The sequence below is a fragment of the Oreochromis aureus genome, linkage group 16 (assembly GCF_013358895.1).
Source record: "Oreochromis aureus strain Israel breed Guangdong linkage group 16, ZZ_aureus, whole genome shotgun sequence".
NCBI classification, from domain to species: domain Eukaryota; kingdom Metazoa; phylum Chordata; class Actinopteri; order Cichliformes; family Cichlidae; genus Oreochromis; species Oreochromis aureus.
The window spans coordinates 18,025,471-18,049,278 of NC_052957.1; the positions used below are offsets into that span (position 1 = coordinate 18,025,471).

Sequence of the window (23,808 nt, forward strand, 5' to 3'; positions counted from 1 at the left end):
AATTAATTAAACAAATGAATGGCATGGCTGACAACTCCAAACACAGTTTTTAGTTTTGCTCTTTCCACGTGGTTGACTGAAAAAAATAAAAAAAACAGCAACATAATCAGCCTCAAAGTAAGAAAATGTATTTATGTGGCGAACTAACCCTTTAAAGTGCCACATAGTCTGCTCTGTTTATATTTGGCAAGGAGAACGCTTTGTACAAATAGTCAAAGCAAATTTCTCCACAATTGTTTCCTGTACACTGTGAGCACTGTCACAGCCTGTCACCAAAAAATCAAGCAGAAAACTCTCTTGTCAACCTAAATCACTTTCTCCGATGCTCCCTCATGTTCAGCATCTCTCTCGGTCGCATGTTTCCATACAAACTCCTGTGCACAGCTAGACACGATAGAATCTGTGTAGTTTGCTTAGGCTATGTGGACAAACTGTCAGCGGTGATGCGCTGCATCAAAGTGACAGTTCAGACATTAAAAAAATACCCCAAGATTATATGGATGAAGGGCCGATCATCTTCGGTTCTAGTCGGCATAAACGTTGATAAAGAGCTCAATTCAGGCTGGAGGACTAGTTGTATAAACTCATATCTATGTGCTGCTCTCCAGTGTTTCAGATTTTTGAAGAGCATGCAAATCTTCTCAACACCACAAGACATTTCAAATAAATTCTTCATTGGCCTGTCAAAATCCTTTTTCCTCTCCCTTCAACACCAGCAAGAGACTACCGCGAACTACTATGAAATGGCCTCATTGTGCAGGGCATCAAGGATTCTAAGGCTCCATCTCCGGGTGTGCTCTGAACTGTGAATTTCAGATTCAGACATCTCAAGGCCCAAGGCCATGAGCCGCCAGCGCTGGTGAAGCACTCTGTTGCTTCACACATTGGAAATTGGCTGACATGTTTAAATTTGCCATACCTTTGCTCAAAGTTAGTGTGATTACTCTGTGGAAAAGCCAAGTGACTCAAGACCTACATGTGTCAGAGCAATGAAGTTCTCCCTTCTCTTATTTTAGTCTGCATTTCCTGAACTGCCATACATGCACATTTTGATGAGATTTAAGGTATATGCAGAGGGGCTGTTAGTTACATCCGCATGTGACACGGTAATCTGAGAGAGGATATTTGACAGAATGTTTTCCATTGGGTCACAGGATCCCACAGTGCTGTAATCCTTTAATATCTCACCAATAACTATTAAGGATTTAATGTCACTTGCTCTCTGCCGGAGTGTTACTTGATTCACTCTCAGTTTTCCTGAACTCGGGACGCAGCTGAGATTGACTGAGCCCATGAAATCTTTAAAGTCTCCTCTCACGGGTCACAGACTCAGTCTCTGCAGGAACACGATGTTCAGAGCCCGAGTGAAAGGAAGTCAAGGTGACCATTTCGGCTCGAGTCAGTAGTACATCCATGTCAAGTTAACCTTTTTCGACATGCTTTAATGGAACATGCGGCGATATTACAAAGCAAATAAAAAAAAAAATGTCACAAAGCACATCAAAAGGATGACCTTAATATCTTGTGTGGAATAAGTGTCTTTTTTAATTCACTTTGCTGCAGATGCGCTGATTAAAGCAATGTCAGCCAAATTGTTTGTATTCAAGCTCAGACTAGAGCCAGTCACAGTAGGGAAAAAAAAAACTGTAGATCACAGCAGCCAAGATAGATGAAAAAATACTCCATATTTTAAGTCTTCTCAAAAATCCTCCACTTAATTTTTCATGGCCGTACCTTTTAAGAGACATGTCAGTTTGATTTAATGTTCGGCTGACAGTTATTGGTTTTTGGTGTTTACCTCTTATCACTTCAGCAAACTGGAGAGACCAATTTATGCTCTGGATGCACATAAAGCAGCATCAAAAATTAAGATCTTGACGCCCAGGAAACATTATAAAAGCTTTCTATAATGCTGCTCTGTGTGTAATTGGCTCTTTTTGTGAGAGTGCATTAAGAGGATAGCAGGCTTTTTTAAAATTTATCACTATTTTCTCTATTCTGTGTTTAGACTGACATACTGTCACATACTGTAGAGCCATTTCTAAAGCCACTCTTTTCCTTTTCTTCCAACAGCCTCATCTGCAGCTTCACTGTCTTCACTCACTTGACTCTGGACAGCGTGCATCTGAATGATGGAAATGGAGCTATTTACAGATCCCCGGAGTTTACCTCTGTAGAGTTGGAGTTTTTTCACCGATAAAGAAAGCGGCCTGCGATAAGTGATCATTGACACATATGCTGCCCCATTTGATGAAGAAAATCTTTAAAAGGGGGGGCTTACATTTAAGAAATTGTCTCAAAAGGTTCAAGGGATTTGAAGCGGAAGAAGAGAGGATTGATGTTTACGCTGCAAGCTCCTGAGTAGAACTGGCCCAGGGTCTAATCAGAGACCAACAACATACCCCTCCCCGGGCCCCCGCCTTCCACAGTGCCATAGGATTTTCTCTCACTATTCAGGGGCTGATAGATGAGCCTCTCTTTGTATTTCAGCCATGCACTTTCTTAAATCTGAAAAGCCAATTCATCTTGGGCAAACACATAAGAAGGAGGGAGAAAAAGAAAAACTTCAAAACTCCTTTTTCTTTTTTTTCACTCCTTGCCAGCACTCGATTGTCATTCACAAGCTTTCAGAGCACTCCTCCATTAATTGTCTCAGGGCTTCACATATGTCACGTGCCTTAACGACAACCATAGCTGAGGCGCATTGGTACCTTAGTTGTACCCCACTGCACTATTCTCCTTGTTGATAAGTTCACAAAGATAAGTAATAGGTGGGTGAGATATCGCACAAAAAGGGGAGAAAATGTGTTTCTGTTTCCTTATAGACTGGATTAATCTTTCCCTTTCAGGTACACTGCTTTTCAGACATTCAGGCAAAGTAGTTTATCTACACATGCTGTCAAATAGAATTCAGGCATTTAGTGGGCCAGACAAATAACCAGTGTAATAAATCATCCATTTTTGTGTAGCAGGGCATCAGAGAGACTGCCTCACGGACAGGCTTTTTGAAGTTTAGGCACTTTCATTACACACATGTCAACAGCATGTACAAAGTTTAATGGTCCTGCCGTGAACTGGAGGGCAAATTTTTTACACTTCAAGTAGCAAAATGAAAGCCTATTTTAGGGAGAAGATCATTTTTCAGACAGCAATACAATATACACCCCGGTATTTTTTTAATCCCACCGCGTCTCTCCGTGCCCATGTGTTGAAAGAGAAACGGTGTCAAGTTTAATTAGCAAATTCTCACAGCGAATGTGGACACCTTGTTGACACATCCATTCCACATGAGCTATTGCTGATTCCTTTGAATGCAATTTACATAATTATACCTCATCCAGGCCTGTGAAGCACATGCCTTAAACACTATGTTGCTCGCAGAAAAATTGCAGGAGGAAATAAAGACATATTAACGCTTTTGGCAAGAAAACACTGAACGCCGAAGCGCCTTCCTCCATCTGCATTGTATGAGGCATGATGGTTTTGTTACATTAAAGATGTGACCCCCCACCATCATCGCTCTCCTCCCCATATGCGCGCACACATGTATAACACCCCATCCTCTTAAAACATACACACACAAGGAGAGAGAAAAAAATTCACAATGCCCGGGAAAGATGACCTACATTTCTACAAAGCTTTGCAGTTAGTGTACATATTTAAGTTGATCCGTCTTCAATATGCAAAACCCAAAGAGCACCACCTCATTCCAAAACATAAATTCTCATTTAGATGCACAATATTGCAAAAAGAGACACGCCACCGGTGAGTCCATAAGCTCTCTGGTAATATTCAAAGTCAAACAACACCCATCTTCCCCAAAGAACAATGAAGCATGACAGTCTGAATTGCCAAAAGGTACTGTCAGAGGGCTCCTCCAAAGCTCCCAGCATTGAATCTCCCCAGAATCATGTCTTGCTCATCTAATAACTTTGTTTATGTCTGCTATGGGACATGTCTAGAGAGACACCTTGAACACTGGGATACAGCTCTCAGTCCAAACATAAAGAGAGAAATGAAATATTCACTTGCCTTATTGTCTCCAAACTCTAGGAGAGGAATCAATAAAACATAACACCGTCTCCACTCTGAGTTTAAGACTTCCAGTGGGGTTTGAAACCCCCATGTGACTTTGGAGGCTTTATTCTCGCATATGAAAACACCAGAGTTTTATTTTGATGTTTGAATTAATCAGCAGAGAGCATCTTCAGAACAAAAAGATCTGATGTTGCCTGTGGGATCTGCGGCCATCAGAGATTTCAAAGCCTGTATTTAAAAGCGTGTTTTGAAGAAACGCATTTCAACAGCCCATAATAACCTAAGATGATCCATAGTGCCTCTCGCATGTGGTGAGCCAAACTCAGCCTGTCTTTTTTTTTCCCCTTTTACATGCCACATATTTTGAATGTGCTGATCTATCCCCTTGGTGGACAGAACTGACTGACCTCAGAGACTTAAAAAATTAGTGTTGACTGAAATAACCTCACTGCATAGCATGTTAAAACATCACTTTCATGTGAAGGTTAAACTGTGAAGTGTGTCACTTCTGGTAATAGAATGAGGCCGATCAGGTCAACATATGTAGCTACTACTAGAAGACAAAGGAAAGAGCTCAGTGGGAGGGGAGTGTGACCCCATTGCCAGTGTTATCTCAGGTGTATATAAAAAAATATATAAATTCGAGGAATAAAAGCAGTAAAAGAAAGAAACAACTCAGGCTGCAGTCAGCAATGTGTCAATTAAAATATTGTAAAATGATAAACTGTCATGTTGGTAGATTTGGGGTTTTTTTTAAAAGCTGTCTTAAAGAGAATTAGTCTGGATGATTGATACCAGTCTCATTTTCAAACTGTGAAGCTACAGAAAAAAATACAGGAAAAATAGCCTTGCTCTAAAAAACGATTCTTAAACCAGCACATCTTAAGATCATGAATTTCTAATCTGCAGAAAAAGAATAATAAAAAAAACACAGTTTCTCCAGAGCTCATCCATCCATACATTCATTCCCAAACCTTTATCCAATTGTGGATGCACTAGGGTGACAGGGTGGGGTACTCCCTGGACAGGTCACCACCTGATCACAGAGCCAACAAACGAACAAGGTCAGACAGTATCTGTTTTTGCTCTTACGTGTGGAGTCGTTCATAAGTGGATTTGCTATGGACAGAGCCTGGTTAGCTGTCTCCCCCAGCTTTTTTTTTTTTCTGCCAAGATAAGCTAACCGGCTGCTGGCAATAGTGGTATCATCTTATGAGTTCCTTGGCAGGGAAATGAATTAGTGTGTTTCCCAAAATGTCAAATGATTCTTTAAGCAAAAGGAGTTGGAGAAAGAGACATATTCAGAGGCAGAATAGAGTCTGGTTCTCAAAGACTTTGAATATTGAGTTCTTTAAGGCAAGCGATCTCCCACCAGAGCAATATTCAGTTGAAGCTGAGCTCCACCACAGTGTAATTTGCCTCTGATTTCTAATCTTTGTGAAAGAATGCGAAGCTAAATGCCTTCACAAAAATGCACGCTATCATGGCATTTCTTCGGGCACATTATGGACCAGAGTGATTAGAGAACTTAAAATGCACAGGCATCCCTTGAAACTGAATGCATTTACAATCCCATTAAATATGGAATTGTGTCTGTGGGCCAACAGTAATTTTGAAATATCTTTGCCTGCAACAGTTTTTTTTTTTTTTTCATGCATTTTCAGTTTGCTGCTTACTTCCTTCACTCTCTTGGTGAATCTGTTTGAGGCTGTGAATAATCCGTCAGTAACTTTAATGGAAATAGCTACGCCCGACATAATTATATAACATCAATCACAAAATTGCTATCACGATTTTCCAATCAGCATCGTACAGACATTTGTTATTACTGATGATTCTTGACACTTGAATTGCTTTTACTATGGATAAAAACAGAGCCATTTGCACAAAGAAGTAAAGTCAAATATTAATATAAAATGCAACAAGAATTCAGAGCCTTTCAGTGCAATCTTTCTGCAGCACTGACCTTTTACTCATGTATTAGGATATACTGTAAAATCTCATTCTGCTGCCTGGGTTATTATTATATAACCCTAGAGCAGAAACTCACATATCAAGCTTGAACTAGTGACAGGTCATAATTAGCAGAAAAGCCAGCACTAAAAAGAATTTAACAAACTATATGTTGTCTTTTATGTTCCCTAGAAAATACAATTAAATATAATATGCAAATGAAATGACAACAAACTGCAGAATATTCAAATCACAATGAATAACAACCATCTGCTAAATAACCTTTCACAGACATAAACAACCAATTACTTATAAATTCACATAAACTCCTCCGCACGCCAGTTCAAATAATGCTGTATTGTCGTGAAATAATCCATCTATCACAACAACAATTTGAACTGGTTTAATGAAATCCAAAGAGAATCGCCCACACTGAATCCACGGTCACCTCTGTTCTCATTAGAGTAAAAATCAGCCTGTCCAACATGTGCCTCTGAATTGAGCTGAGAGAGACTTTATCAGCCTGTTCAATGAACAGTTGGTAGTTTTTCACTCTTTCCTTTCCTGTATTAAAAATGCGTTACAATGTTATTTTTTGACAGTTAGCAATACAACTGTGGCATTCAAAGTAAGAGACCAAGATTTGATAGATAATAAAATATTATAAAGGCTCTAGAGAGGATATTGTGAGTCCAGTGCTCTGTCAGTCAGTTTACTATATTGGTCCAAACTTATAGGTCAGGTAATTATGGATTACAATTCATAACAATTACAAGATTTATGCAAGTGTGTGTGGTGGAAGCGTGGCGGTAGAGGATTGCAAACTTGTTTTTTTAAAGAAAAAAAATAGAAACACAGACCTAGAGACTGGTCAGTGACTCCTTGGAAACCTCGGGTAGCTATGGAGGACAATTACTGGAGGTAGCTGACTGCTGTAGGTGTAATCTATTGCAAAGAGGCTGCTGCACCAAAAACCTCACTGTGATTGCTTTGGTTGTTTGTAGATTGCTGTGGTTGCCCATAGTTTGCATAGAAGTTGCCAACTTGCCTACATACTTGTTAACTAACCACCAAGCAGTAGTAAAACTTGAAAAAGAAAAAAAAATAGCCTCAGTACTGCATCCCAACACGTTTAAAATTTTGAAGGTGAACATTCTCCAGTTTGCATTGCACTTTTCTAAGTTTTACTAGCACTCTGTTATTAGTTAGTGAGTTTTCAATTGTGCACTGAATTATTTTTTGTGAACAATTACTTCTATCACCAACCAACAACCTCGTACAACTACAGGAGTCTCTTAATTTGGTGTTGGTGGTTCGATTCCTTGTTGCTCCAGTCTGTCTGCCAAAGCATCCTTTGGCAGACAGGATGCTGACTCTTAAGTTGCTTTCTGATGTGAATGTTAGATATAAAGCACTTAGGTAGGAGAAGGGTAGAAAAAAGTGCTTGTATGATTAGATGTGAACGGGTTAATGAGGTATGTGATATAAAGTGCTTTGAGTGTTCAAGTAGAGTAAAATCAGTCCATTTACCATTGACCTTTTAATTGCCAGTTGGTCGGGGAAAACACATACACAGGGGTTATCAGTGGGTCACTGACTGGTCTATTTCTCTGCACTACTGGGGCTTTAATCAAGTAATCATTAAGGAATAAGCGATTGTGAGCAACCTCCAGCAAGCACTTGCAACTGGTTGGGAAATTTTTCTAAAGTAACCAACGGTTGCCAACCACCAATTCATATAAATTCAAGCAAATTCAAGCAAATTTAACCCTTTAAGGAAACATACACAGATTAGCCATTTTTCAACCTTCTTATGCAACTTAATGCATGCAAAAAAAAAGTTTAGTTTTTTTGTGCTTTTGTTCAATGAATTAAAAACATACATTGCAAAGGTGTGGGTACCCTCCCATTAGTGAAGTCTCAGACACACTTTCTGCTTTAACTTGACTAAAAAGTGGTGTCATCCTGGACGTGTTGCAGCAAAGCGGAGCCTGAATATTGTACTGCCAGCTGTTGGAATGTTTCCATATTACTCACGGAAGGAATTCGTCATTGTTGTTACTGTCTGAAACCAGTGTAAATCAACACAGTGTTTGGTGTCCTCCATTACCAAATGAAGGGATGTGGACCCGTACACCATACCATATACTGGACACGCAGCTGAACCCTTTCTCTGACATGGTCTCTAACATAGTTTTTTTTTTTTTTTATAAGAGTTTTTACAATAAATAGTTTTATAATATATAAATGAATCACTTTTTTCACTTTATTGGTTGCTGTAACACAGTAATTTCTTCTGCTTTAACTGACTTGTTACTGCTTATAAAGCAAATCGAGAATTGAGGTTAGGAGCATTTATGGAGTTGACTGAGGGTCTAAAAATACAGCTAACTGATGTCTCCAAACCAGAGAAAGTCACTAAAAAAGCTTTCAAAGTTCTTCCAGGCAGCAATTTCCACTGTGCAAAATGTCATAAACAAATACCAGTTAAGGGCAAGTGTTGAAGTAAAGAAAGGACCTGGAAAGACCTTTCCTCTAAAGCTGCATGCATGTCTGTTGGGCAAGCAAACCTCCATAAAACCATGAAGGACCTGAGGGAAGGTTTAGCCAGTACAGAAGTAATGGTGCATCATGTAAGATTGGCCAGAAGAAAGCCTTACCTGTGACCTCATCAAAAATATTAATGTATGAAGTCTGCAAAGCAACATCTGGATCAGCCAGTGTTGTTTAGAAGTAACAAGGCAACAAGGTGCTGTTGAAAAAACAAGGTAAAATGAATCTTGGACCATATTAATGGCACAGGCAGGTTTATAGAAAAGAAGAAGAAGAAACAGCATATCGAAATGAGGACCTTCCAATTCTTCAGCATTGTGGTTTAAAAAATCTATTTTGAGTTATTTTAATTGCTAATAATACAAAAAAACCATTATGTATCTAGGAAGAAGAATAACTTCTATAAAATCTCACAGATTCTGGATTCAAATTGAATGGAGTGAGTCAATAAAAAGGACAGGACTGTCCTACAACAGGACAGTTAACAAATGCACACCTCATAGTCGTAGCCTTGCATTAATATCACTTCAGCAACCTTTTGCATTACCACCATACAAAACTAATATGGCTAACTTGTCACATCCTGTCAAGAAAATGCTTGTGACCTTTCTTGTTTTCTGTTATCTTGTTTTCCACCATGACAAATATAAGGCCACATGCACTTCCCTTTTAAATCTAATTTTGTCTCTTCCTGAAGGAAGTGTCTGCCTTGTTGGGTGCGGCGCTCAACTCCCTCTTTAAGATCGTCTCCAACTTTGCCTGTCCATAGTGTGTGTGTGCATGTATATGTCTGTGTATGTGTGTATATGTGTGTGTATGTGTGTTGTTTTTTGTTAGTAAAAACTATTACCTGATGTGTGTAGAAATGACATTATGATGTCAGCTTAAAAAGTATACTGGCAGCCGTGGAGTGAATCTGATTAGAGGATGGAGAAGTAAATTAGCATCTGCATTTACTGCGGTCTTAATAGAACGACTACACCAAAGCATGATATAAGCATGGTTTATTTCCCAGTGTGATGCCATCTGCTTTAAGAGCGAAAAACATTCTGTCACACTTGTTCTCCCTGTGTTGCAAAGCGTATAGTATGAAATTGCCCATCTATCATTATTATTTACTATAGCCGCTACTATTTAACTGTGTCTGTGTGGGCTCTTTGCAATGTCTCAGATCATTATTCACACTTTTAGCATTGTTATATAAGATTATATTATAAGGAGTTCAACCATAGCCACTTGTGGACTCCGTAGCCGACTGATGATTTGTTATAAGCATGAAGTGCTATAAATTGTCAGAGACTAATTGTGGTTGGATGTCTATCCAGATGCTGGATAATAGAACAGTTGCACTGTGTTTCCAAGGAATCCTCCAATCAATGTATCCTCTAAAGAAATGCAAGAACATAATTATACTGCAAAAATGCACTCTATCATTCTAATAATTAATAAGGTCCCATGGGAGCTTGGCAGAACACTGAAAAACAGTTAATATGGTTGCACACATACTTAATGGAAACTAAATCAAAGCCTTAATGACAAATTTTGAGATTTGCTCTCCAGATTGTAGTTTACAGACTCAATCCAAAAAGCTGATTTTGGGGGTTAAACATTAGAGTGTTGTTGTACTGTGCAAAACGTTAGCACTTAAAATACTTACATAGTTCACTTCATGTTTAAAAATATCTGGATACCTAAAGAAAGCATGTGCACATCATATCAACAAGTTACTCACGAACAGTGGGGAGGGGCACATTAATTTTAATATCATGCCTTTATCTCCCTCTGCTCATCTGGAAAGGCTATTCACAAGGCTTATGGATTTGTTCTCATTCAGCCACAAAGTTATCGCTGAGATCCGACACAGATAGTGAGCGATAAGGTCTGTCTCGCACTCGGCATTCCACATTCACCCCGAAGATGCTGGAAGGGTTTGAGATAAGGGCTCTGTGCAGTCCACTCAAGTTCTTCCATTTCAGACATAGGGAAACACTTGCTTAATGGTCAGAAATTTGTGCAGTCATGTTGAAAAATGGAAGTCCTTTTCCCAAATTGTGGCCATAATGTTTGAAGTGCCTTGTGGTCTAAAATACCAGTGTATGCTATAGCAATAAAATTTCCATTAAGTAGAACTAAGGAGCTGCAGCCCGTGCCATGAAGAGCCACAAACCAAAATTGCACAGAAAGTACTGTCTACAGTTAACTCTGTCTTTGTGTTATTAGAGGGAAAGAAATGAATTTCAGACGATTATAGAAGCAGTAAAAAAAAAAGGAAAATTGAAGCCCTATCTAAATTGTTTTCTCTGCTTTGTTTATGACTTTGTGGTTATGTCCACTAAAATGTTGTGTACCAGCTGAAAATGACAACCACTCTTCTAAAAGCATCCAACTGGAAGCACATGAGGCTGAAATGCTTTAGTTGCCATTTTAAGGAACGTCTGCAGAGGTAATGTGATGCAAGTACCTGACTGTAGCTGCCGGCTGCCTGCAGGGGAGACAAATAGCAAACTAAATATTCCCTCCAAAATTATTTTTTTAATTAATTATAGACAAGCAGAAATCAACAGTATTAACATTATGCTTTGTTGTTCAGCGCTTACTGGAAGTGATGCAATCTTGCAATTTTATATAATCTCACTAATCACAAAAATAAATGAAAATAGCTAGCTAACTAGATGCAGAATAGATGCTCATCTGGGCCATTGCTGCTTTTAGCATAGTGTAAAGTAAAAATTGGTCTGTATAACTAAACAGTGTTCCCATTCCAAACAACTTAACAGTTATGTTTGGCGTTATTGCTTCTAATATTGCATGGGATTACTGTAATATTCAGTTTCAACAGATCCCTGAAAGCACTGGCAGAAATTCAACTCCAAGCCATGACAGAGCCTCCACTATGTTTTACAGATAGCTGTAGAAACTCATTATTGTACCTCTTTTCTGACCTCCTCTGTACATATTGATGATGTTTCAAACCACGACTTTCAAACTTGAATCCATCACTCAATAAAACTTGTTAACACTGATTTTCAGCCCAATTATTGTATAATTTGGCATATCTAAAGTTTTTCTCCCTAGTTCCCTTGCTTGAAAATGGCTTCTTGACAGCCGCCTTTCCACTGAGAACATTTCCGATGAGCTTTCAGGGAACAATAGATGGGTCAACTAAAGGGGCAGATGCATCTCTCAGGTATTATGTCAGGTTTTTTAAGGACATGACTTTAGATATTTCTCATCTCTGTAGATATTTTTAGATGCGATGCAGATATGCTTTTATTTTCCATTTGTCCAGTTTCCTCTGTTTTTTTTTAATACACAGTGCACACCATGTTGAGATATGCCCAAGATATGCCACGTTTTGACCTAGCAGATCCTTGGTAGTCACAATGTTGGTGCAAAAATACAATTTCATCCCTGTCAAACTGTGCTATCTTTGGCATTTTTTGTGATCCAATTAAAGAAATGGGAACAAATTATATGTTTTCTGCTAGCAACAAAGTGCCTGTAGATACAATTTAAAATGTTTTTTTTCTAAGATGTCTCTCTGAAGCAACAGAAAGAGGACTAAAGACCCCTAAAATGTATACTTGTATCTATTTATTGATTGATTTGACACATTTGAGAGCTGCAGGCTGTTGTATATTTCTCTTTTTCTTATTTTCCTTTATACAAGTAGGGTATAAGAAAAAAATATTTCAGCTCCTGCCACACCAAGAGATCAATATAGCGCCACCGCTCCCTCAGATGGGAGACGTAGATAATTTAATGCGGATTTGTCTCTAGATAATTAAACTGTTCTCGTGTTAACTGAGCCCCGAAGAAAAACCTTGCTCAGTTCACCAAAAACAATTGAGCTGGTCTTTTGAGTGTATGCAGACATTTGTATAAGAGCGCGCACACTTGCACATATCTGCTCGCGCACAGGCACGCTAAACAGAAATACACTAGACATCAAAAGAAAAAGAAATAGGCTTTCGCTAAATAAAACCATCACTCGGTAATGGCTGTAATAAGACGATAAACACTACAGGAACTATCTTCAAGGAGTGCCATATCTCTCTGCCCTTTTTTCTGTTTTGCAACTTCCTTCAGTGTGCACTCTGAAGAAAAAAAAAAGAAAAGGCTCAGAGCTTTTTTTTCCCTTTTTCATAAGGGGGTATTTTTAATTCTAAAGCGAGGGATTGGTCACACTTCGTCTCATTAGCATCAGCAGCTGTATAAACCCCGCCACTGCAGAATTTTGAGCTGTTGAAGGCGAGGCAACAAGCGTATCTGACTGGCTGCGCGCAAGGAGCAGGCAACTTTCACTTTCAGCACACTTCAGTTCATAAAAGCGGGAGCTGTATGGAGAGCTCGCTCCAGAGGTGAACTGCTCTCTCCTGCACACAATGAGGCTGCTTACCGAGAGGAAGATTACTACGAAGATGATAGGAGGCAAATTTAAAACTTATTGGCACCGGTGGATTTTAATATTCTCAATCCATCAATTTTTATTTGCCTCGTGGGCTCGGTCCGAGGGAAATACTATCAGATATCAGACCAATGAGGAGAACGCACCAGGTACGGTCATCGGAAACCTTGCCAAGGACATGTCCTTGAGTCTGTCTCATTCCTCCAAGAGCAATTTCAGGATGATGAAACAATTCAACGATTCATTCATCAGGGTGAGAGAAAGCGACGGGGAACTCACTGTCGGAGAACGAGTTGACAGGGAGAGAATCTGCAGACATTCTCTACAGTGTCTGATTACTTTTGACGTGGTTAATTTCTCAAAAGATCGCTACAAATTGATTCACGTTGAGGTGGAAATAAAGGACATCAATGACAACTCTCCGGAGTTTCCAAACAAGGAGTCTATAGTGGAAATCTCAGAGAATGCAGCAGTTGGGTCCCGCATCCCTTTAGACCCGGCTGTGGACGCTGATGTCGGGTCAAACTACATCCAAAGCTATCAAATTTCCGTAAACAGTCATTTTACCATTGATGTGCTCCTGAGAGCGGATGGGGTTAAATATGCGGAATTGGTACTAATGAAAGAGCTAGACAGGGAGACTCAGTCATCATACACTGTAGAGCTGGTCGCCACAGACGGAGGAAATCCGTACAGATCGGGGTCAACAAAGATAACTATAAAAGTGACCGACTTTAATGACAACAGTCCAGTTTTCGACCAAAATAGTTTCTCAGTCAGTTTGCCAGAGGACGCGCCGGTCGGCACTGTTATACTGGACTTAAACGCAGTTGATGCTGATGAGGGCTTAAACGGAGAGGTCGTTTACGGGTTCGGAAAACAGGTTTCTCATGAGATCCGACAACTTTTCCAAGTGGATAACAAATCAGGTCGCCTCACTCTCAGGGGCCCCGTGGATTTTGAGGACAAAAGCACCTATGAGCTAGACGTGCAGGCGACTGATCTGGGACCCAACCCCACCCCCTCCGTGTGCAAAATCATAATTCACGTCACCGACGTTAATGACAATGCCCCAGAAATCAGCATCACCCCTATGACCTCCATTACAACTGGTATTGCATACATCAGCGAGACGGCAGACAAGGACAGTCTGGTGGCGCTCATCAGCACCATGGACAGAGACTCTGGAGTTAACAGCCAAGTCTACTGCACGTTATACGGCCACGACCATTTCAAACTCCGACAGGCGTACGAGGACAGCTACATGATAGTTACAGCAGCAGCCCTAGACAGAGAGCGGATTAGTGAGTATAACTTGACAGTCATGGCTGAGGATTTCGGGTCACCCCCACTGAGAAAAATCACTCAGTACACCATAAGACTCACGGACGAGAATGACAACGCCCCTCACTTCGCTAAAGCTGTCTATGAAGTTTCAGTGGTAGAAAACAACGCTCCGGGTGCTTATATCACCACAGTTGAGGCCACCGACGCGGATCTGGGCAACAATGGGAAAATTACTTACAGGCTTGTGGAGAGCGTTATCATGGGATCCCCAGTGAACACCTTTGTGTCTCTTAACTCAGTGTCTGGCTCTATATATGCACTCAGAAGCTTTAATTACGAAGTTATGAAACAGCTAGATGTACACATTCAAGCAAGTGATGGGGGGTCACCACAGCTTCAGAGCAGAGCTGTCATCAGATTAAAAATAGTTGATCAGAATGACAACCAGCCTTCTATCATAGAGCCCCCCCTTTACAAAGGATCTGCTGAAGTTTTCCTGCCTAAAGATGCACCTGCAGGTTATGTGGTAACCCAGATAAAGGCAACAGATGCTGATGAAGGCATAAATGCACAGCTGTCCTATAAAATCACCGAGGGGGGACACCTGGGTTTCTCTATCAACAAAGACACAGGCAAGGTGCACGTGAGTCGACAGCTGACGTATGATATCGCAGACAATGTCAAAGTCACAGTGTCAGTTGCTGACAATGGATCCCCTGCACTTACCACCACAGCTACAATACATTTCAGTTTTGTAGAAGGTGCTCTACCAAGTTTACCTTCCTTAGCTCAAAATGGCAATGAGGAGCCCTTTGAATGGGACATGTCCGTAGCCATAATCATCGTCCTGGCAGGCAGTTGCTCTGTTCTCCTGGTGGCTATCATTCTTATCACAACCATTTGCAGCCGCCGGAAAAAGGAGACAGGGGATGGGGGAAGTGATGATAAAGAAGAAATTCCAAATGTGGAGAAAGTTGAAAGTGGACACATTGATTCATTAAATCAAAACCACAAAGGCAAAGTGTTTGATGCCCATCCATTTCCAGAGAATCCTCCATTGGCCAGCAGCAACACAATGGAGACAGGCTGTGAGGATGGCAGACAAACAGCAGGCATGTTTGATTCAAACAACAGGGTTATGGAGGGTAAATTAAAGGTATGTCCATTTAAAAGGTAATCAAATTTGTTTTCTTGTTTTGTTTTCTTTTGTTTTCTTTGTATTTAGACTCAAAATGTCCATGAATGTGTTTAAATCTTTGTAGGGTTATTCTACACTACCAGGATACGGGAAAGAAACTGTCAGGCCGATAACAATATGGAAGGGCAATTCATTCACAACAATCTCAGCAAGAGATCCCCACATCAGTGGCAAGGACAGTGGAAAAGGAGACAGTGACTTCAATGACAGCGATTCTGATATAAGTGGAGATGTGCACAAAAAAGAGTCACCCCCAACGAACAGTAAGTGAAACACATATTTAGAGAGAAAATAAGTCAAATAACAGCATATGTGAGCAGTTTCTTGAGGTAGAAAGAAAAAAAGGAGATTATGTGGTTTATAAATGGATATAATAAAAACATAACTTATATAAAATAGATTATATAACAATGTATTTTCCACTGCACTGGTAACATTTTGACTGATTTAACTGTACACTGGATGCATTGTGACGAATCATTTGGACTTGAGCTAACTGAGCTCTTTCATTTATCAAACACGCTCAACCAGGTGAGCCAGCAACTGTATTCATATCACATCCTGACAGCACCGCTGTTTTCCACAGGTCTCTGGGCATGTACGAGTGAGTGCAAAGTGCTGGGACACTCGGACCGATGCTGGAGCCCTTCAGCTACAAGACCAAACACGAGCCTGGCCTGCGGTCCCCATCTGTCAACATTTTCCAAGACAGCTTCACTTCCCAGGGACACCAGAAGGGAAAACTACTACCCACCTCACATGCCCAAAACCAGCGGTCTTCAGAGTGTGTATGAAAAAGTTCAACACCAGGAATTTGATTACATTCTCGTTGGTCCACCGACACCAGCCAGAATACAGGAAACAGACGAAATTTCCATCCCAGAGTATACAAAAACTTAAGTAAGCTCAAATGACAGATCAAACAGTCACTAAGGGAGATTTTTTTTCCTCTGTGCTGTCTCTATACTGTATAATACTTCTATCTTAATTGACTCTATGTTGGATTGTTGCAGTGTTTTGTAGTAAGTCATGTGTCTTTTGACTCATATAAGACTGTTCATTGTATCATGTGTAATATGCAAGATTTTTTACATTATTAATAATATATTTTTCATAATGATTCAATGTAAAAAGGAATTTTATTATGAATTTTTAAAAGCATGTGTTAATATTTAAGGGGCATGACCTGTTGAAATTTAGGCTGAGAAGGGCCTTTCTGCTGTGGAAAACAATCAACATGAAAGATTACCATGTTTGTGGTAGATTTTATCACATTGTTGCACAAATAAACAGTTTAAATTTAATAAAGAGAAGTTGTTTTTTGTTTTGTTTATTTGTTCAGTACTATTAAAAAAAATCCTGGGCTTGTAGGACCTAACTGTAATCTTACAGGCAGAGTACAACCTATTGTCCTATTCACAAAGCATACAGAATAACCTCAATTAGCCAACTGAATGCATTTAATTTCCCTTAAAGGCTTATAGGCTGCAATAAATAAAATGAGGTTCTCCAACCATCACAGCAAAATTGATGACAAGCATAAGCCAATGTCACTGTCTTGTCATTGTACACAATATACTTACTGTGCTGCCTCAATTTGCATGCAAATAATGCATTGCCAGTCAAATGTACTTACAGTTACTCGGGGAATTAAAAAAGCAACACCCCCATTATTCAGGTTGTTTTTTAAAAATTAAAGTGTTATATAACAAACAATATTTGTTTTTGTGTAGATATTGTCAACTATTGTAAAGAACACAGTGATTTATCATTGTTTCCAAAGTAATAAGAGTATTTTTTATATTCCGTGAGCACATTATTTTAATGGTCAAAGATTCCCCTCACCTTTTGTGATTGCCCCTCAGCTTATGTGGTTTTAAAACTGTGATTTTATCTTTTTCTAAGAAACAGCAGCACTTTACATTTAAATCTCTTTTCATGCAATTTTCTTTAAGCTGTGATAAAGACTACATCACCGCAAAATGTCCTTTCTCCTCTAGTCAGATGAAAAAATTCATAATTCAGCAAAGGTTATGTCTATGTGTGTGTGTGTGTGTGTGTATGAATGTGTACATTACTTCCAGCCTGTGCGCTCTTGTATCATCTCATAATATAAAGACTTACAAAGAGCATGAAAGCTTCTCTATTCAAGTTTTACTAGAATTATAGTGCATTACTTTAATCTGGAATCTCTAACAGCCAAGCAAATGCAGAAAATCCACAGCAAACACATAGAAGAACACAGAACGGTGAGAAAAGGGGAGAAATTAAAGCTAAGACATCGTTCGGAGTAATCCCTGCTATGATATAAATTTCATCATTTCCATCCTGGGTGGTCTCTTCCAAAATGGCAATATGTCAGTGAATCGTTTGATGATTATAACATATTCACAGCATATAAAAATAATTCTGCTATTTAGGAAACAATAAAACATCAATGTGTTCTTGTTATGGCCAGTGTAATCACCAGATTTCAACTCAAATGAGCACACAAAGGAATTCTGATGCAACTGTGGTGTCACATAGTGTACCAACACCCGATTGAGTGACTTTAAGGCATTTTCCCCCCTTTAATCTGTCCCTCATCTGTAGCTGTCGTGACAGGTTATATATTCTTTTCCAAACAATCACTGACTCAAAGGTCACATAACATGCCTTTGACCAACAATTGCATCCCTGTCCATAAAACATGGCACCAGTCAGTCTGTCGTGAACTCAGAGCTGCTTAAGCCTTGTTTTAGCTTGATACCACAGGGTGGCCACCTTGCTTTGAGCAATATGGAAATACAGGTAACATTCAGATGAAGAATTTTGCTCAAGTGGAGTAAATCAACTCTACGTCATTCACACCTAAGGGCTAGAAAAAACTCTTCTGGTGGACAAACCGATTCTCGGAGGAGAAGCAAGCAGAGAACGGTTCATACAAGACACAATAAGAGAGATTATGGAAAAAGTGCAAAATACAACTTGTGGATCTTGGTGTTTTGAGCATTGCAGGCCTCCGGTAAGGAAACCTTATTAGCTTTTTATTAGAAATAGAACTGACATCTGTGACATGTTAATAAAGCTGTCGACTCAGGAAAACCTAAAGCTTTCCAGGGATGTTTCTCTTGTCCTGGCTCAGTGTGTGTGTCACTTCTTACTTTGCTTACTCTGAACTTTCAGGGACAAAGCACCTGCAGCACACCAACCTCTGCTAGACTCAGCCGTCCCCTGAGATTTGGAGCCGTGGTTGTCATTGTTGGTGCAGTTTTAATGTTGTGTGCATCCGTGGCTACTCTCTATCTGCAGAAGGGGAGCGATAAAAATGTAAGCGTTGAAAAAAGGACCGCTGTAGTTATTGCATTGCCCCTTCAATAACAAATATCTGTGAGTGAACGTGACGGGGATGCTTTTGGTGAGAAGCACGCCGCGAGTACATTTCAGAATCCTTTAATGATGGAAATTTAAATGGGCATGGTTGTTTTCAGCTCTGTGATATGTATATTAATCTCTTGGAAGCGCCGTCAACAACCATTACAATTCGGACTGTAAAAATGCATCTTTAATTTTGTTTGCAACACATAGAAACTACATAGATTGATCCTGGAATTCATTTCCATCTTATAAGAAATAGTGTAATGTTTATTTGTGTACTAATGAGCTCACCTGTAGGGCAAACATCCCCATCAAGGTCTGTAACAGCATCTCCTGTGGTGCTTTACTCAAATTCTCAGTGTGGTAAAACTACAGAGGATTTTGTGACTGATGACTGTGCTGGGGAATAACACAAGCAACGTGAAGCTTGTTTTCTATCTCTCTTCTCTCGTGTTCGCTACTGTGTCATTTACATAACTCGACTAATCAGTCATTTTAACATCCCACTTTGAATGCTGCCAGGTTTATAATGTTCATTACAGTATGAACATCAACGGGGAGGTGAGGGAGGGCTCCATGGAAATTGATTCTGACAACAATCTTGAGAGATTTAAAACCGGGAGTGGAGCTGAGGAAGCCGTGGAAATTCATGACTTTCAAATTGTGAGTAAGTTTGTCCTTGTTCTCGCTTCCCGAGGTAGCTCAGCTGAGACCTTCTGTGTGCTTAGCAAAGTCGCAAAGCCTTGAGTGTAAACATGGCATCTCTGTGATTTGGTGCAGGGAGTGACTGGAATCCGCTTCTTTGGAGGAGACAAGTGCTATATAAAATCCCAAATCAAAGCCAAACTTCCTCCCATGGGAGCTCACAACAAAGAGATGGTGATGTTTGACCTGGTACGTGCAAACTACTTGATACAGACCGTTGTAAATTGAAAAGGAGAAAAGGAGAGAGATTACAGCTTAAATTTCTTTTTCCTTCTAAGTAATTCAAGGACATTGTCTCTCTTTTTTTCTCCCTCCGTCAGACAGATGAATTAATGCCAGTGAGGTTTGATGAGGAGTTCCTTATATGGGTTGCAGCAGAGCAGCCGCTGAAGGACACCAGGTTTCTGAGCAAGAAAATTCTGGATCTTTGCGGGGAACTTCCCATTTACTGGCTCAGACCGACATATCATAAAGGTTTCCTTCTGTTCTGTTTAGTTGCTGTATGTAGCATCATAATCTAGGAAGACTGGTCTTCGATCAGTCTGCATGTTGTTCATTGCTTATTAAAACCTTAGTTGTGTTTGCCCTGCTTATCTGCTGACACACTTGTAAAATTTACAGCCTTGTCTTAGAAGTTGGAGAAGCACTCGAACATCTTGAACATACACCACATTTAGAGCCCAACACCGAAAAAAGACTCACAGAGTCTTGTATTAAAAAAGAATGATCTTGAAATATGCAAGACTGCTTGATATCACTGCTGCTAATTTAATTATTCAGGACATCTGAGACAGCTCCAGCTATGTAGGATTGAGCTCTGAGGACATGTATGGCATCTTGTGGATGTTGACCCAATACTCTTGCCTCTTGCGACTGCTCTAACAGATGGGGAGAGGAAAAAGAGAGACACGCATCGAGCCAAACGGCAGTTTAACATGGAGGAGGTTGAGGCAGCTGCCGAGGAGGGGGACCTGGTGAGTCACGCAGAGAATGACATCTCCAGAGTTGTGGAAGAAGAGGAGGAGGGGGCGCAGTCAGCTGTGGGGTCAGCAGACAACCCCGAAAACCCCTATCAAGTGAGTCTCTTCATCAACAGTGCTGTTTATGGTAAACAAGTCTCAAGAGTTGGTGAATTTTTGATCAAGAAGCTTATATAGAGCCTTGAAGCAACCCTTTAAGGCTCATTATGAATTGACGTTTCTCTGTTTTGTCAACACTTTAATAGACGACTGCATTAGGACTCTTAAGATGGCAGCCTTGTTAAAATGTATTTTCACACTGATAGAAGTTCATGGCGAGGAAATGTGTTTAAGTGGTTCCTGTATTTCTGCTAGCTGTAGGAGGTACTTACTTACCCCTGCTGTTGTTAAGGTGTCATACTGGCAGCTGTAATTACAGGTCACTTGGGTAATATCTGCCGTTCCAACTTGATGAACTTATGAACTGAAGTGAAAACTCCCACCGGTTATAAAAATTCATGCTGCCTTCAAGAACTGCAGTCACATGCTTGAGAGGATGAGAAGTTCTTCAAAACATTTGAATTGCAAATGAATATAAAAAAAAGATATTCTTTTTTTTTTTTTTCTTAAACGCGATTGCTATTCAAAATCAACATTGGTTGCTTTAAATGCAGCGCAGCAGAGGGGCCGGAGAGGAAAGCGCCCTGACCTTTGACACCATGTTAGACCACCAGGGGATCTGCTGCTCCGAATGCCAACGCAGCTACACTCACTGCCAGAAAGTGTGTGAGCCTCTGCGGGGCTACTGGCCTTGGCCTTACAACTACAGAGGGTGCCAGGTAGCTTGTCGAGTCATCATGCCTTGTCGCTGGTGGGTGGCACGCATTTTTGGAGTTGTGTAAAAGAACACACAACATATGTGAGCAAATGTGTGTGCGCATGTGTGCTTTGCAGCTCTGCTTCTTTTTCAGATCTGCACACAAATATCAGTTTTCTCTTTTTATTAGCATCTACCAGAAAGCTATGCCTGCTAGCGTGATACGCCAAGTGTGAAATGTGACCATTTTTATTGTAGCATATATACCATCACCAGCCACTTTATTAGGTACACCTTACTAGTACATGGTTGACCCTTCTTTTGCCCTCAAACGTGCCTTAATTCTTCATGGCATAGATTTATAAAATATTTTTGGCCATATTGACATGACAACATCATACAGTTGGTGCAGATTTGTTGGCTGCACATCCGTGATCCCTTCTGTTAAACCACATCCCAAAGGTGCTCTATTGCATTGAGATTTGGTGACTGTGGAGATCATTTGAGTAAACGTATTGTTCTGTTCAAAAAAAACAGAAAACATATCTTGAGATGATTTTAACCTTGCGACATTGTTGGGTGTTATACTATTGGAAGCAGCTATCAGAAGATAACGAAAGATAAAGATAAAGAGATTGGCATTTAAAGACCAGGTAGGCTCTGGTCTCTAAAAGATCAGTTCAGCTCAGTTGATACTATAGGGCCCAAAGTGTGCAAAAAAAACATCCCCCACACCATTACATCACCAGCAGCAACAGCCTGAACCATTGATTCAAGGCAATATAGATCCATGCTTTCATGTGTGTTTACACCTGACCCTATGATCCGAATGTATCAGCAGAAACAGAGACTCAGGTTGTGGATTTTCACCCAGAGAACTGACGCTCACTGGATATTTTCGCTTTTTTTAAAAAGAAAAACCTTCTCTGTAAACCCTAGAGATGATTGCGTAGGAAATTCCCAGTAGATCAACAGTTCCAGCCAACCTGTAACCAGCAACCATACCACATTCAAAGTCACTGCTCAGTTTAAACTTCATCAGGTCATCTTGACCATGTCTCCAAGCATAAACACACTGAATTGTTGCCATACTATTGGCTGATTAGAAATTTTCATTAACACAAAGCAGCTGAATGCGTGTACCTAATAAAGTGGCCAATGATCATATACTATACATGACAAGTTTTTCATCTTGATAGGAATGCTACATTTTTTTTTAGATACAATTATTCGGAAATGCATACATGTAATGTTCTTATTTGCAGCTGCAGATTCAGAAATGAGTGCATTCATTTTTGTATCGTGTCATAGACAGGCTTAATGCACTGTACTGTGTTTAATGGAAGGCACTGGACTGAATCCAAAGGCTCAGCAGATCCAGTACCTTTTCTGACAGGCTTCAATAAATTCTAATTACAGTATATGCTGGCTTTGATGTAGATGCTTTTTGTGTCACATGTTGTTACCATGGTTCCACTGCATGTTTTTCTGATAAAACTAAAGTGACAGCAATGGTTGCCATAACTTCCATTCACAGCTCAGAATCAGTTTGAGGGCAATACAATTTGTGCACACTGACATCTGCATTGATGTGAACTAATGTGAGATGAGTGTCATGGCAATGATGGGAAATGTTTCCATAAAAGTGACATTTTTTTTTATTAATTTTTTTTTTCTATGAAAAGAGGCTGAATGCAAAGCTTCCAGAAAACATGATCAGAGAAACTGTTTTTTTAGTACCTCTTTCTGGGACTTGTGGTGTAGTATCCTATTCCGAATACCTCAAAAATCAAAAGAAATGAGATTAGTATCTCTAAAGCCATATGCCCACTTTCTAAATAATTGAGAGGAGCCATGTTGTGATCAAGACGATTTCACAGAGGTTGATCCAGGCACATCAAATTACAACAGATGTGAAATTACACCATATCTGCCACTAAAGCTGCATTGAAACTTAGAAGCGGTGCGCGGAAACAACACAAAGAGATGCTTGTCTTTTTGCTTGGAGATTTTTTTTCTTCTTTTTGGTTTTCATGGGGGTAGAGGTGCTTATCACATCTGCAGTGCTGATAAGACGGCCTCTGTGCTTCCGTAGGCAATATAATATTAATCCCTCTCCCACGTCTACAGATACACTTAAAGGAAGGTGACAAGCATGACATATCCAGGACCTCCTGATGGCTCGTGCTCTGGAGTGCAGCCGCTAAAAGAGCCCCAAGTACCCTCAAGTGATGTAAATTTGCAGGGGGAGTCCAATTTCCATCACAGTGCTGTCACTGCCATGGTCATTAAACTAAATCATCCCGCTGTGTGTCACACAGCTCCCATTTTAAAGTCCCCTCAATAATGGAGTTATACTTGGACTGCAGATTGCTGCACAACAGTAATGTCTGACCTGACGGCAGCTGTAAGACTATCCTGCACATTATTTCATCCTTCGAAATCACAGGCAGACAGCACATATGGGTGTAAAAGACACCTTGGAATTATTAATCAAAGGAGGAACCTTTTTGTGTACTGTTTCCACCTGCTA

The 23,808-nt window shown here is 40.1% G+C and overlaps 2 protein-coding genes across 2 annotated transcripts; both read left to right on the forward strand.

The window, feature by feature from the left end:
* The first annotated feature begins 12,823 nt into the window (after positions 1-12,823).
* si:ch211-199f5.1 (protocadherin-8) lies at positions 12,824-16,712 on the forward strand. Its single transcript, XM_031738602.2, has 3 exons — positions 12,824-15,395; positions 15,502-15,700; positions 16,024-16,712. Exons 1-3 carry the CDS (start codon positions 12,930-12,932, stop codon positions 16,335-16,337), a joined length of 2,979 nt encoding a protein of 992 aa, XP_031594462.2. The 5' UTR covers positions 12,824-12,929; the 3' UTR covers positions 16,338-16,712.
* A 1,503-nt stretch (positions 16,713-18,215) lies between these two features.
* Positions 18,216-21,595, forward strand: cnmd (chondromodulin). Its single transcript, XM_031738614.2, has 7 exons — positions 18,216-18,227; positions 18,603-18,746; positions 19,317-19,457; positions 19,575-19,688; positions 19,820-19,973; positions 20,385-20,575; positions 21,133-21,595. Exons 1-7 carry the CDS (start codon positions 18,216-18,218, stop codon positions 21,358-21,360), a joined length of 984 nt encoding a protein of 327 aa, XP_031594474.2. The 3' UTR covers positions 21,361-21,595.
* Positions 21,596-23,808: the final 2,213 nt, after the last annotated feature.

What these genes read in the sequence shown, in the direction of transcription:
- cnmd (XM_031738614.2), top strand. An exon ending in CAGACCGACATATCATAAAG is followed by an intron (nt 19,974 to 20,384) that starts GTTTCCTTCTGT and finishes CTGCTCTAACAG; the next exon opens with ATGGGGAGAGGAAAAAGAGA. An exon ending in ACCCCGAAAACCCCTATCAA is followed by an intron (nt 20,576 to 21,132) that starts GTGAGTCTCTTC and finishes CTTTAAATGCAG; the next exon opens with CGCAGCAGAGGGGCCGGAGA.
- si:ch211-199f5.1 (XM_031738602.2), top strand. Translation starts at nt 12,930, where the DNA reads ATGAGGCTGCTTACCGAGAGGAAGATTACTACGAAGATGATAGGAGGC. An exon ending in TTATGGAGGGTAAATTAAAG is followed by an intron (nt 15,396 to 15,501) that starts GTATGTCCATTT and finishes AAATCTTTGTAG; the next exon opens with GGTTATTCTACACTACCAGG. An exon ending in AGAGTCACCCCCAACGAACA is followed by an intron (nt 15,701 to 16,023) that starts GTAAGTGAAACA and finishes TGTTTTCCACAG; the next exon opens with GTCTCTGGGCATGTACGAGT.